At 40.8% G+C, this 14,285-nt stretch overlaps 2 protein-coding genes across 3 annotated transcripts in view; one reads left to right on the top strand and one right to left on the bottom strand.

The window, feature by feature from the left end:
- The window catches only part of prkg2 (protein kinase cGMP-dependent 2), a 38,286-nt gene extending 32,475 nt beyond the window's left edge, over positions 1 to 5,811 (top strand). For both annotated transcript variants that reach the window (XM_063489308.1, XM_063489307.1), the window contains exon 19: positions 419 to 5,811. In XM_063489308.1, coding sequence (XP_063345378.1) covers positions 419 to 514 — 96 coding nt within the window. In that variant the 3' untranslated portion in view covers positions 515 to 5,811. The remainder of the gene's footprint in view (positions 1 to 418) is intronic.
- Positions 5,812 to 7,286: 1,475 nt separating this feature from the next.
- bmp3 (bone morphogenetic protein 3) lies at positions 7,287 to 13,046 on the bottom strand. Its single transcript, XM_063490261.1, has 3 exons — positions 12,687 to 13,046; positions 10,468 to 11,390; positions 7,287 to 7,478 (listed from the first exon to the last, which is right to left on the bottom strand). Exons 1-3 carry the CDS (start codon positions 12,961 to 12,963, stop codon positions 7,287 to 7,289), a joined length of 1,392 nt encoding a protein of 463 aa, XP_063346331.1. The 5' UTR covers positions 12,964 to 13,046.
- Positions 13,047 to 14,285: the final 1,239 nt, after the last annotated feature.

Raw genomic sequence — 14,285 nt, 5'->3', positions numbered from 1 at the left:
CAGGCATTTCTTCCTTCTTACCCTTACGTGTGTATTATGAACGCACACCAATGTCTTATAGTTCCTGTTGTGGAAAAATTGACTTAATAAGGATAAAGGAGGTAACTGTCAGGTGAATTCCCAGCAAGACGTGGCCATCATGCTTTCTGCCTCCTGCACACTTTATACTGTTCCACATTGGAAAAGGAAACCAGTGTCCCCCGCTCATGTGTAGTGATTTATCACGAGGGGTCACCACAGCAAGATTTAAGTTTTATTCCGGCTGCCCCTCCTGACACAACCCCAAAGGGAATTTGTATTACCCTTAAAAATGCCATGTTGAATTTTGTTGCCCCATCAGTGGTTACTATTTGATTTCAGACCGACTCAATGTTTATGCTAACAATCTCTCTCTCCTCTTCCTTCCTTTGCTCCATAGCTTACAGGACCAACAGATCACAGTTACTTCGACAGCTACCCTCCAGATGATGACAGTCCTCCTGATGAGCTGTCTGGTTGGGACATGGACTTCTGAGGACTTCTCCTCCATCTTTCCAACATTTTCCTTCCACTGCACACATTAACAACTAAAATATAACAGGAAAAGTGGACTTACAGGTGACTTTACATCACCTCAGCCATGGTTTAGCAGCTTTATGATTGTCACAGATTCTCCTGCATCTCCATACAATATGTGCACATTTGAATGGAAGCCTTCAAAGGTGTAAAGGTTTGCTGCTTGACTTTTCTTTTACTCTCTGTTTCACACTATTTTTGACAAAGATGTCGAGAAAAATCGAAGCGATTCAGAACAGTTTTAAGCTGCTCCAACAGCCGTGTCAGCATTCAACATTCGAACAAAACTGGATGTGAAATGCACAAGCTTTTACCTCAGAGGAGTTGGGCCACCACCAAGACATTTGCAGATGCAGATTAAGAACATTACCAGAAGGGATTTTTTTAATACCAACAAAACAGAAGGTTCTGGTTAATGGTGCTCAGTGTCACATTAATTAGCATGAAGCTGCCTAGCTTGACATACAGGATTAATGTATTAATTGTTAACCCAGACAAAACTTCAGATGTAGCCCCGTTATGCAACAAAAAAAGAAATATTTGTAATATTTGTGTTGAATCACATTAAGTCAGGTAAGTTAACACTCCTTAGCTGGCTAATGTTAGTGGGCTAAGAGGACACTCAGGGCTACTGTGGCTGCACAGAATGAACTAGCTCAATTTGTGGTATTACTGTGGAATATAACATTAGGTTCCCATAGTTAGAATAAGTAAGGTTAGCATCACAGTAGGATAAAATTCTTTCTATACCTTCTATAAGACGTACACTCATCAGCAACTGGGAGTCACAAGCCATATTATCAGTTCAACACCTCGTACAGCCGTAGACACTCAGTAACAAAAATGCCACACAAATGGCTTAATTGGCTCACTGCAGAGTTAAACAGCTCGTTATGAAGCCGTCACCCTGGAACCGGGTATTGGGATACACTAGGAGTCAATAATAACGCTATTATAAACATTAATGAGCTTCTCTATAATCTGCTGCTGATATGTGCTGCACCAGGGTGGTGTGCTGGATAAACACCTCCACCCCATATTCAATTAAAATGTTTATTTTTATTTATATAGGCCCGGTTCACAACAGTTGTCATCTCAAGACTCATTACATTATAAGCTAAAGATCCTACAGTATTACGGAGAGAACCTCAAAGATCACATGATCCCCTTTGAACAAGTACCTGGCGAAGAGGAAGCTCTCCTATCTAACAGGTAGAGAAGCAGAACCAGCCTCAGGGAGGGGCAGGAAACTAATCAAAACTACAGGAGAGTTGATCCCATGCAATAGGGCGATATAAACACATGGGAAGCGATAACAGCCAGCACTGTGACTGGAGGATAAACTCCTCCATGTAACTGTCCCCTTGTGGAAGTTTGAGCCCCTCTGTAAAGCACAGTAACCCTGTGAGTTATTTTAGAGCTGGTGAAAGGGAACCTGCACTTTAACCAGTCCTGAACGTGCACTATATTCTTAAAAACATCTCCCAGTGGCAATGTGGACATTTCAGGGTAGCTTTCCAGTTGGTAATGCCCACAAAAAACAGTAAAAACACAATTTGTTGTACTAACATCACATTAGAGTAACTACAGAAATGCAGAAATTACAGAAAAGATTCACTGTCGTGTTTGTAGTTTTAGATTTCCTGAAGTTATTGGGTACAGCTTAAGCTTTTTTAAGTTTGCCCTCAGGCACGGTACATTTTATGGATGGTCCAGAAATACTCGGCTGGTGTCATCGAGCTTCATAACCGATTGCTTTGGAGGGACCAAGAGTTTAATCAGCATTCTTTGCCATACGTCATACTATTATTATTTTGAATTCCCTAATTGCTTTTTTACTTCAGAAACATTGATGCGGCCTTTATTTCTAACAGCTAAAGGGAATTTGCGTTGAAAACCAACACACGCTGGATATGTACCCCAACAGAAACATCTATGAAGCATCTGTAGCTCCTTGTGCCAACTGTGTTATCCTCACAGCCTCTTCACTTTTGCCACAGATGACAAACAAAGACAGGAACGCCTTCTCTCCACTTGAATCATAAAGTGTGAGCGTCTTGCGGTGGGCTTCCTGAGCCGGAGACATGTTTGGTCGTTCTGAGCCGTTGATGATGTGAGGAGGAACAGCAGAGGCCGAAGTGAGCAGAATATGTTTAGGGTTTACTGTGAGGTGATTCTGAGGAACCTGGGGTTTAAAATGCTGTGTTTTCCATTTTAAACATTTGAGGTACCACGTCTCTGTGTATATACTCAATAATATAAAGCACAAGCATCCGAAATACACAGTTTATACAATCTAACCTACTTGCTCCTTTATATAAACCTTAAAAAAACGGGTGAGTGAATTTGTAAATATCATGTATATTGTAAATGTGTCCTCTGATTGGTGAATGTATGTGTGAGTTTGGAATAGCAGTGCTGTTTCAGGACAGAGTTGTGGGATTTTTTAACTGCATTTACACAATCCCTTCAAACAGATCGGTTTAACATTTGAACTTTTTCATTGTGAACATTTTATTAGTAAAGTGGCATTAACTCCAATTTCCTTTGGGCTGATCTGGAGGTTCTAGTCCACAACAGATATTTCCTTTTCCTTTCAACAGCCCTAAAAGAGGTCTTACCTGTGGTTGGATCACACTCAAAGATGTGGGCTGCCCTAGAGTGGCCAACTTGTTGCTGCAATGGAAAACCGGAGGTGGATTTAGACATTGAATTCACAAATTCTACTGTCATTACTGCAGAGGCAGATCTGATGGTAAAAGCAGAGGCATTTTGGTTAATGGCAGTCAGCTGAGCCCTCTCTGACAAATGAAGCTAGTGGTCTGTGTGTGAGAGTGGAAGTTGTTGGTTCATTTAAATGACTCATGATGTCTTGCATTGTAATCAGAAATGTTTCACACTCTTGTGTTACATCTACAAGCTCTCACACGTTGCTACATATTTACCTTCGTACAGTTTAGGCCAGCAAGCCCACGGGGTGTGATCATAAAGTTATGAGAACGGGTCAATAAAAAAAAGAAACGTTGCCCAGTTTGAGTCGCCTTGTTGTGCAACTTTGGACCATTTTCAGCATGGCTGCTATTCTCTCAGAGGAAGTCCCATTATGTACTTGTACCTCTGATATGTGCTGGATTTATTCCACTGCGTCAAAATGGTGATTCCTCAACCTTTCAGTGGGTGTGCTTCAACCTTTCAGAAAAGCAAATCTGTCAAGTGTACTTTGCACTCAAACTGGACAGCTAAAAACCTGCTAAGCTGTACCTGCAGACCCAGCTCTCATCAGCCGTGACAGTGCGAGATACAAAATCTGGGTCAGCTGGAAGCAGAAGTCTGAGGTTGGTGAGAAATCGCAGCACGGACAGTGAAATTTGTCAGAACTGGACATCCGGGGAGGGATCTAAAAATAGCAGCCATGCTGGAAGATGACTGAGAAGATGACCTTATGCGATTGGCCAAATATAAATCAGGCAAAGCTTTTACATTTTACGAATATGTTCGAAAGTTCTTAATCAAATTTTATAGTGTAATAACAGATATGTGGGGAGGCAGCTAAATAGCTGACTTTAACACTTTAAAATGGTTGAAGATAAAGTGATTGAACTTAACTGGATTGCTAATCAGCACACATAATGTGCTACACTGTATCTATACCTGCCTTTGTCTGACGCGATCCTAAAAATATATATACACTGTATATGAAAAAAAAGTAAATCTAATAAAGGGAGCACACAAGCATCCCTGTACATACAGATATACCTTTGAATTTTGGTACTTGTACCTTGTACCTCAGAAACGGATTTTGTGTTATTTTCAGGAGGTACAGAGGGAGAAAATACATGAACTTTAAGTATTTTTCTTTTGTTTTGTTTTAAAATGGGATACAGCATTTCATAACCAAAGGTTGACAAAAAATAAATACAATAAAAGTCTTGATAGATTTTGTTCTTGCATACTTTTATTCATTTCTTTGAATGCTTTGGAAGGAGGGTCCGAGCTCAGAGGAGGGAGACCTTTAAACAGTTCACCACACTTTTAGTCAGTAGTGACAAATGTCCATTGCAGATATAAAGACCATTGACATTTCTGAGCTTCGGCCCCCCCTTTCCCAGACCACACCTTTACAAGATATGCAACATAGAGAAAATAAATAGATGCATGTTAAAGGCCTTTTCCATATACAAATATATTTTATGAAGCTTATTGTACAGGCATTTCTTTGTTTAACCTACAGCACAACATTTACACGAGAAGATGAAACAGTGAAGTAAAGGTCGATGCGCTGCGCTGTATATGACTGCACCGATTCATACTCAGAAAGTTGAGTCACAAATGCAGAAAAAGCAAGGATCCAAAAAGTGACGCGTCAGCAGTCGTCACATCTGCCAAGTTGGACTGGCACGAACGGAGGAAGCCACTTCATTCTATAACATGCATTTCTAAAAGTTGTGTCGGCACAAAACGAGGAAGCACAAACTGTAAAACGTGTCAGTACAAAATATAGAAAGTTATACAATCTGCCCTCGGGTATTGACACAAAATAAATGTCTCTGGATTATCAAAATGGTTTGAAATACATTTGAGAATAAATTCCACAAAAGAATACGCGCTATGTTCACTCTGGAGCCTATTTTGTACCATAAGAAAAATACTCAGCTGCTTGCTTTGACTTGAGCTTCACGATGAATCAACTCAAACTTTTTGTGAAGCAGAAATCCACCCATTCAAAAAGGCACTTCTATCTCAAAGACGCATCATTGTAGTAGAGTGAGCTATATACAAAGGCAATGTACAAGTGTATAGAAAAAAACGCTGCTATAATTACGTCTGTTTGCTCTGAATAAATATTTGGTTTTATGAACTGTGACAATAACGCACAACTCAAGGCAAGGTTACGACATGTTAACTGCTCCTCCAGGTGTGCCTGTTGTTTGTAGCTGATCTGACTCAAATAACACACCCTCTAATGATTTATGTAAAACCCACTCTGTAGAATAATACACAGTAATAATAATGACGGTCATATTGCTCATACTGCTCAAAACGTGAATAACAGAAAGGACATAATAATGCACAGCTTGTTTTTGTTTCATCTCATTTTTTCTACTGCCGCCACTGTACCCAGCTGATGTTAGTAGCTTGCACCAAGTACCACTTTTCAGTTTTTCCTGAAGCTGAAAAACAGCACAAAGGTGAAACTGAAATCCATGTAAAAGTCAGAGTAGTGGTACCTTTCAATATTCTATACCTTCAAGAGGTTTTTTGGGGGGAAACAGGTAAAAAAGAAAAACTTGCATATGTATTTTTTCCTGTGAGAATAAAATTTTGGGAGGAGAGTATTTAAATGAATCATAAAAACTTAATTTGCTAAGTTTGGTAGCAGGCAGTTTACTGCAAATTGTGCTCAATTTAACACTGAAAAAAGTTTATTTTGACCTGATAGGGCTGTGTTAGTTGGAGTGTTCATTTATTTTAAGCCATCTACCAATTTGTACGAATGAATGGCTTAAAGCTGTCAGCCCGTCCTAAAGCGCTTCACCCCAAATGCCTACAGCGGAGCCCCACATGTTTCTGGTCCTCAGTAATACTGGTGTTTTCATGAAACGGATCAGAACGTAACTGAATTTGAAGCGGAGCGTCGCAGAGAAGAAAAAAGTTCCAGCAGAAGTTGCACCCCTGCAAAAATCCATCTTCTGCTGGGTTTTAAAGGCAGCCAAATTACTTTTTCAGAAATTTTATCCACCTCCACCTCCGAGACCTCACACAACACTTTCCATCAGTTTCTAACAGAAGAGTACGTCAAAAATATATTTCTCCTTCAGCTGCCTCTCACTGAGCATTAATTTTTGCAATTCTGGCCTCATGCTAACAAGTTAATCTGGCCTCACCTACGAGGTTTACTCATAAAGCTTTTTCATTTTCTTGATGAAGCAAAACATGCCTCAGAATGTCCCTGTTAATGAGGAGACCACATAAATGTAGCTTACTCTTCCACCTATAATAAACTCTAAAAAAATGTTGGTTCTGTACAACAACAGAGTTAAACATAAATATGTAAAGCAACCTAAAAGTCTACGTCACAATTCTGGCTTTGGAATCTAATATAACCCTTTATAGCAGCCAAGCCAAAAAATGATACAATAAATTCTCGTATGGTGAATAACACAGTGATAGTACAGACATAAATACTTACACATAGTAACAAAAACCATGCAAATGCGAGCAGAGGTGACCTGGAAGTGACAACTTCAAGCTATGAAGGAGAGAAAGATGAGTACAACCACCCTCCCACGGGCACCAGCTGAAATGAAGATCTTTTTGGTTTTTCCTGAAAAGTGAATATTTTCCTTCAGTTTTTGTCTCTTTTATGCCTCAGCTGGTGTTTGTTTGCCTTGATAGTGGGTTTATGATCGCATCCACCCTGCTGTCACCCAACTGATAACTGAGCAGCGATGATAAATACGTTTAAAATACAACTTTTACTAGGATAACTCACGTGATCCATTTCTTCCCACTGACAGTCACATCGTCACCTGGAACAACAGGCGGTGCTCTCCTCCAGTGCAAAAGGGAAGTTGTATTCACTTGATATTTGTATCTGAGTGAGTGTATGACTACAGGAACAGGAGAAGAGACCGTCTTTATGGCTGTATGTGGGGTTTTTTGTTTGTTTGTTTTTTTACTTCTCTTTATGACACGAGGTGTGTGCGATGAGGCCTGGGAGGAAAAAGAAACTATCTACAGGCGCAGGAATCTACTGTCATGTTGGGGTAGACTTTCAGCACCACATTCTTGTCCTCGTCAAAGAAAAGGATGCTGAGGGAAGACATTTTCTCGGGGACACAGCACGGCTCGGGGATGCCTGGGACGACGCCCACCGCCCGCACTATGCTCTGGATGGTGGCATGGTTAGATGGCTTCAGAGCCTTAAAAAAAGAGCAAATAAATGTCATTTTAAAGTAAAAGTTAAACAGTTCTGAACTTTTGATGAGCCAACAGAACATGTTTCTAACAAGCTGGGTCTTGTTTTCCAGAGTCACAGAAACCCAGAGTGATAGCAAATATTCACACATACATTTATTTTTCCTTCTACCGAACATATTTGAAAGCGGAAAAAAGACATTCAAAATGTCCCCAAATTTATAACCAATTCAACAATATCAAACTTTACTTGTTGCTGAAGTTCTGCACATGTATTTTTCCTATTTGCCATTTAAGATCATATATAATCTTATTTGTCAAGGGCATAGCAATATTATTCAGTGCAACTAGCATGCAGCATTGGCCGAAGGGTCTGTGGGTCTGAATTTAAGTTCTACACGCCCAGCAGTTCACCTGCACAGCTGCTTCATTCTCAACAGGAACCAGTAAGCGATAGAAGTCTTCCCACACCACTCCACAGAAAAAAAAAGTGCACCCTTTAATCATGGCTATTTAGAAGCTTCTAAAACTTCAACCTGACAAACGAGACACAACGTTTTCTGCACAGGCTGAGCAGAAAAGCTGCAGGAGAGGGAGGCGGCCGCCTTAAAAGCCCTAGGCTCTACTTCTGGGACTAATTACCTCCAACTACAAAGACCTGTGACTCCGACTTAATGAATTAAGTGGATGTAGCTCGTGCATTCCGGCCATGTTTAAAATACCTGCGTGGTTATCTTATCACCGGTGCCACGAGCTAAACGGGAAGTTGATGTTTAACATCAGGCAGATGTTTTTTTGTGTCTCTCACTTATTTCCATCTTCTGTGTAAAGGCTTAACTTTATCCTCTGTAGATACTTCCTTCAAGATACTTGTTGGTTTGTTTTAGGTAATAAAGTTTTTATTGAATTTTGATGAGGAGGTCAACCAGCTGTTTATGAGGACGCCGGTTTTCTTACTAAGCATCTTAGATGACATCATCTGTAGCTTCACTATTACTGCAGGTTTAATATAGTAGGACTGCTTGGGCTAAATCTAGATTTACACCTGATGTACATCTTTAAAGACAAAGACTAAGATACAATCTGAAGATAAAAGCATGAAGAACTATCTGCACAACTACTGTAACTACTTTAACCCTGCTGTTGAAGATTAAAGCCAATGACATAAGGCTTGCCACTGTTGCCTGTTATATAAAACAGAAAGATAGCAGGGACCTCTGAGGTTGATTTTACCCATGTTAAGTTAATGCAAAGCAGTAAAGAGACTGCTATCTGAATGTAGCCCGTCCTATTTACATAATGTATACCATACTGCAAAAAAAAAAAAAAAAGTGTTTAAAGACTTATGTCTGCAGTCTTTAGTTATAGAGCCAAACAATTCTTACAGGGGTCGCCAAGCCAAGCCAATAATGCACACGGCTGGTATAGAAACTGATGGCTCTAACTTTCAACTATTCTTATCATTTGCTTATGCAGGCATGACTGTCATTTAGGACTGCGTCATAAGGAATCATTAATAATCACCATGTAAAGAAATGGTTTTCAAAAAAGTTACTGTAGAAAAAACAGAAGCTACTGGATTTAACTTTAGGTTAAAAGTATGGGGACGACCACCTAATGGGCTTCACTATTGTCAGGTAGCCAGAGCGGAGGCCATTAAGGATTTCTGCAAGTACGGAGATGGTTAAATGTTCTTTCCTTTGCTAACCAGCACCACAAATTCTGCTTGGATAGACAAATTATTTGCTTTTCATTAAAGCAACTAAATAGACATCATCCTTTCAGAACCATTAGTAAATTCACTCTGAGACTTGCAAATGATAAAGTTGCAAAGATGGGCTGCTGGTGCTAGCATTGCTAACGTTAACCTCACACAGCACGTGAATCTAGGGCAAAATACCACGCATATTTCTGCAGTATTTAAAATATGATAAGATTGCAGTGAGAGATTGGTTTTTAGTGGCTCTTAAATATTAGAAAATTGCCAGTTGTTTAAATGAGAAAAAAAATAGCCCAGGTGACCAACACTTACAAACATTCAAAACTGAGACAGTATAACGGATGAGGTTAGGCATTAGCCATATATTTATTGTAGATATGTTAAAGAGACATTTGTTAATCCCATTCTTTTCATAATGAAAATAGATTTTAAACTGTGTTGCTTAAAATCTGTGAACTGTAGAGACAGGAAGTTCAGTTAATTAGCAGTCTGGCTAGCAGTACAGCCTAGCATTGGCCGATACTGAATGACACCCGGCGTCCATGGTTACATGTCAGTTTACTCTGACACAAAATGTATAACTACTAATTTTTTAAATATCTATATACTGCAGAACTATGTTGCTTTGCTAAGCTATCACAATTTTCCATTACAGACAGAAATAAATGTGCTATCACTGTTTTTTGTACTTTTAGACGTAGCAGTTTGTCTGATTTGTTTTCTCCAATTTAATCAGCTAGCAGATTATTCACCATCTTTAATGGCCATACTTTATTGGCTCGGGCCATCCTTTGGTTCTTTGCCCATGTAGAGGATATAAAGATAAGCTCCTGCGGATCACCTGTAAGTTGCCTAAACTACTTTCATAAAACTTTTATCTGCACTATTAATATCAAAACAGAACAAAAACTAAATTTTACAAAAAAACCATTGGTTTTTGGTTATTTATAGAATTAATAATCTTCAGTTGTGAAAAAACAGAAACAGGTTTCCAGATGTATTATCTAGAGAGTATTGAATTAGTGCTACCATTTTAGGCTGTGATCACTTTAAAAAGAAAAATTCCATCTTTAACCAGCTCTCACAAGTGACCCATCTATAATGACGAAGTCTACCAAAGATCAGCTTTCCCTCTTCATATAGCTAATTGGTAGAAATACTATAATTGCCACCGTACTGAGCTTTACCTTCTCTAACCCACTAATTTTTGCTTTGGCACCTTTAGTACTGCCTAAAAGCACTATAGTGTGGTACTACCGGGCTTTGAATCTCACCTTTGGCATGGGGAACTGGCAGGACCCTGAGCAATAGTAGGCATCAAACGACTTGGGCGATATAATCCATTCGCTCCATCCAATGTCGGCAAAGTCAACTTTCAGGTATCTCCGAGCACAGTTCCTGGGCTCGTTCCACTGCTTCTTTCGCGCCTTTTTAATCGTCTGCTCATCAAACTGTAGCAAGGGCATCTTATGCCGCTGATTCTTGCGTGTCTTTTTACGCGGCCGGCGTGCCTGTTTGTTTTCAAATGGTTCGTAGGGAGTTGTCTCGTCCCAGCCGGTCGTCTCATATGGATACTCGGGACCAGGAAGTTCATTATTTTGCAAAGGTAGGAGAACATTCACTGAGCGCCTGTGTCTGGCCTGCGGCTGTCCTTCGGTGTCGTTTTGCTCTTGTAGTCCCAGTTTATGGAAGCCATGTGAAATGGAGCCCTCACCTCTCACTGAGTGGGGCCTCTGGAGAGTGGCTACCACACTTTCAGGCTCTGAAATGGCAGAGTCATTGGCATAGACCAGGATGTAGGGTGAGCGGTCTGACAGGAGCTTCTTCCACGGCTGGGAACCTTGTGAAGCCACTTCAATCCCAATAAGCAGCTCATCGTGGTGTTTGGCCTGGTTGACCACACGAGTTATGTCCTTCCACTGCCAAGATATGAAATCCCTGTAGAGGGTGGACACATTGATCCGAAAATGTCCGAGAGTCCTCATCTTGTTATCCACAGATGCAAAGCTCCAGATGACCATGTGGATGTGGCTGTGCCTCCTGGGACCATGGCGAGCGCAGCTTTTGGACCTGGAGCAGCCCTGGGTGCTGTTCTGAAGGTCTCCAATGTAATAATGAAGAGTAGCTGACAGGATGTCTTCTGATTTGGTGAGGGAGGTGAGGTTGAAAATCTGCAGCTGTTTCTTGTTTATAGTACCTGTGCATATAATGAGTAATATCATGAACAGAGTGCAACACAGTTCACATCATTTCAAAAACTGATCATGGCCTTTCCTAAACTTTACTGCTAGTAATAATAATTTATATGTTTGTATTTCCTTTTTTTAGTCCAGCGTTTTCATCATCGGGCTTATGTTGTGCATTTTTTTTTGCTCAGGTCATGAAACAGTTGTTCACCCTAATGCAATAGAATTATTTTGGGATTTTAAAAAACGTATTTAAAAAATCATTAATTACAAAATATTTTTAAAGATCGGCAGGACACAGGATAATTCACCCATGGAACAGTTTCAACAGGCTTTCATTTTGAGGATTGCTTCAATCAAAAAGAAAATTGTCACTGTAAAGAAAGAACAGACTAGTACTTTAGAAGGTTTCTTTAACCTTTTAAACATGTCATTGCTTGCAGCAACATAGCAGAAACTCCCACTTATCTTCACTGCTTTGGGATAAAAGCAGAAATTTCAAGCGAAAACCAAAAACTCCTGCATGGCCAAATTCTTCTGAGGATCAATCGTGAAATATGTTTGTGATTTGGGTGAACCTGCCCTTTAATGCTATACCATACAGCAGCCGGGCGACAGGAGGCAGTGTAATCTAACAAAGTTTAACCCTAAGTGGCAACTGGTCGCCCGATGGTCCGAGTGATAATAACACAGCGAAATGTAAACACTTGAGGGTTTATTGGATTAAAGTTACTATAAATGAACCTGAAGAAGAAGAAGAGGAAAAAAGCTCCAGACATTAGCGCTCGCTGCAGTGGAAACTCAAACTCTGCTACAGCTCAGGCAGTCTGGGCAGCTGCCAGATGCTGGCTCAAGAGAAAATTTATCAAGACTATCTGACAGTAAAATCTGAAGGTGTGAACAGTTGTGCGGCCAAGCTATGTTAAATTGCATGCCACCATCTGATGCGAATCTTTTACTCTTACTGGCAAAAGGAATGCGTAACAGGTTGTTCACATTTCCATTACTGGATCAACAGGTGTATTTCTTTTTCAGCTCCGCACACATGAACGGCATCGGTCTTAACGAATTTTACATTATTCTCTATTAATTAAGACTTACTCAATATTATAGATGTTCTTTCTACTTTAAGTTTTTCATCTATAGATGGAAAAAATGTGCCGATTTGCATTTTTATTATGCAGGTGATTCAAGCTGAGTGAGGCATAATGGAAACATCACATAACATTAAAAAGGCATGCCGGTCACTGACTTCTATGCTGGTAGAAGTCGGTGTTCTTAATATACATAAAACATTTGATACATACCCCAATGCGCTTTGAAACTACGAACAGTGTTGCCGTCCTTGAAGGGAAATCCAGCGCTGTTGTACTTCGCGTAAAGCATCTGCATGTGCTCCGTCATCGTATCCTGTAAAAGCGCATCCCGGTCCTCTTTTGTCGCGTATTTTTTATCCACCGAATGCGTAAAATCCACCTTTCGTCTCTCGGGGATATTGTCCGTTTTCAGCATCGCGCACAATCCAACACACAAATAACTCCATCCGTAAAGCAGCACGATCACAAATCGAGAGTAGAGTGCCATGTTCGAGGCAAAGGAAACGTAGCAAACGAAAAAATAACAGCTGTGGAAAAACTAACACGTTTCCGAAAGTGGCCCCTATCTCCAGAAACACATACCATCACCTGAGTCCTCTGCAAGAAAATGACACCATCACCTTTGACACCGGTCACAACAAGAGAGGAAGATGCGTTATCCAAGTTGTCTCTACTTTTGATAAGTTGCAGGTCTAAATGTGTTTGAGTCAGTAAATTAAGTCAGTAAAAAGATAAAAATAATAATGATAAAAAGGTTCCGGCGCGCAGGATGAGGTGTGAGAAAGCAGAAGGAGAAAAACTGCGCCTCTCCGACTCTAAGCTGATTTCAGGTCCAGCAGTCAACCGTCCCTCAGTCTCAGCTTTCATTGAAGGTAAAGCATGTTGTGCTTGGTATTATAGGGCTTGTGGGACCAGCTGGGTATTCCTCTCTCCTTTCTCTCACACACACACTGCGCACACACACGTACACATGCTCACCCTCAGAGAGAGAGGGAGAGAGAGAGAGAGAGAGAGTTTCCTGTTCAAAATACTTCTACGCACATTCAGCCTGGGGACAAATTATCTCGAATTATCTCGTTATCAAGAGCCGAAGGGGGTGTGGTTTGTCGGTTGACTCGAGACGGAGAGCGTGAAAATATTTTACTAAACGACATTCCAGAGGTTTATTGAACTGATTTCAACACCTAAACTGCTGCCACAGAACAGCCCCTCCGTGCGTAATTTCTACTCCGCAGAGCTGCGCGTCTGGGCCGCGCTGCTGAATGAAGCGGCTTATTGTCGGAATTAAAGGCTTTCTTCCCTACTTAGTTTAGTTCAATGGAGTTAAGCACACACATCCTGTACCATCACAGTCCGATCCGGATGCATACTGTTCCCTGCCTTCCCCCCAAACAGCCCATCAGGCGGGGTTTGAACACCCCACCCAGTCGGCCTGCAGTCCCCCCCCAACACTGGTCCTCTTTCAGGGGCACTCGGGAGGAAATGATTAGGGCATTTCCCCGCCCTTGGACATCTGATGGCAATAATATTAGCATGCCATGTCTTTCATAGCAGTCAACAGGCTGAATGACTTTAACGTCTTCAGCTGCTACCAGATAAGCAAGAAGCATCAGGAGAGGAGCGTGAAGGCTCTGCCTTCCATTCTACTTTTGGAAACTCTAGGAACCACAAGCAGGCCTGCACTCAGAGAGCAAAGTGCTCTATTGGGATATGAGATAATGTGAGGTCTTTAAGATATGACGGGGCCTGATCATTTAGCACTTTGTAAGTTGGATGTTGGACAACTCTGGATTTAACTGTGAGCCAGAG

This window comes from Pelmatolapia mariae, linkage group LG12 (assembly GCF_036321145.2).
Source record: "Pelmatolapia mariae isolate MD_Pm_ZW linkage group LG12, Pm_UMD_F_2, whole genome shotgun sequence".
In the NCBI taxonomy this organism is placed as follows: Eukaryota; Metazoa; Chordata; class Actinopteri; order Cichliformes; family Cichlidae; genus Pelmatolapia; species Pelmatolapia mariae.
This window is presented reverse-complemented; position numbering and strand designations above follow the sequence as displayed.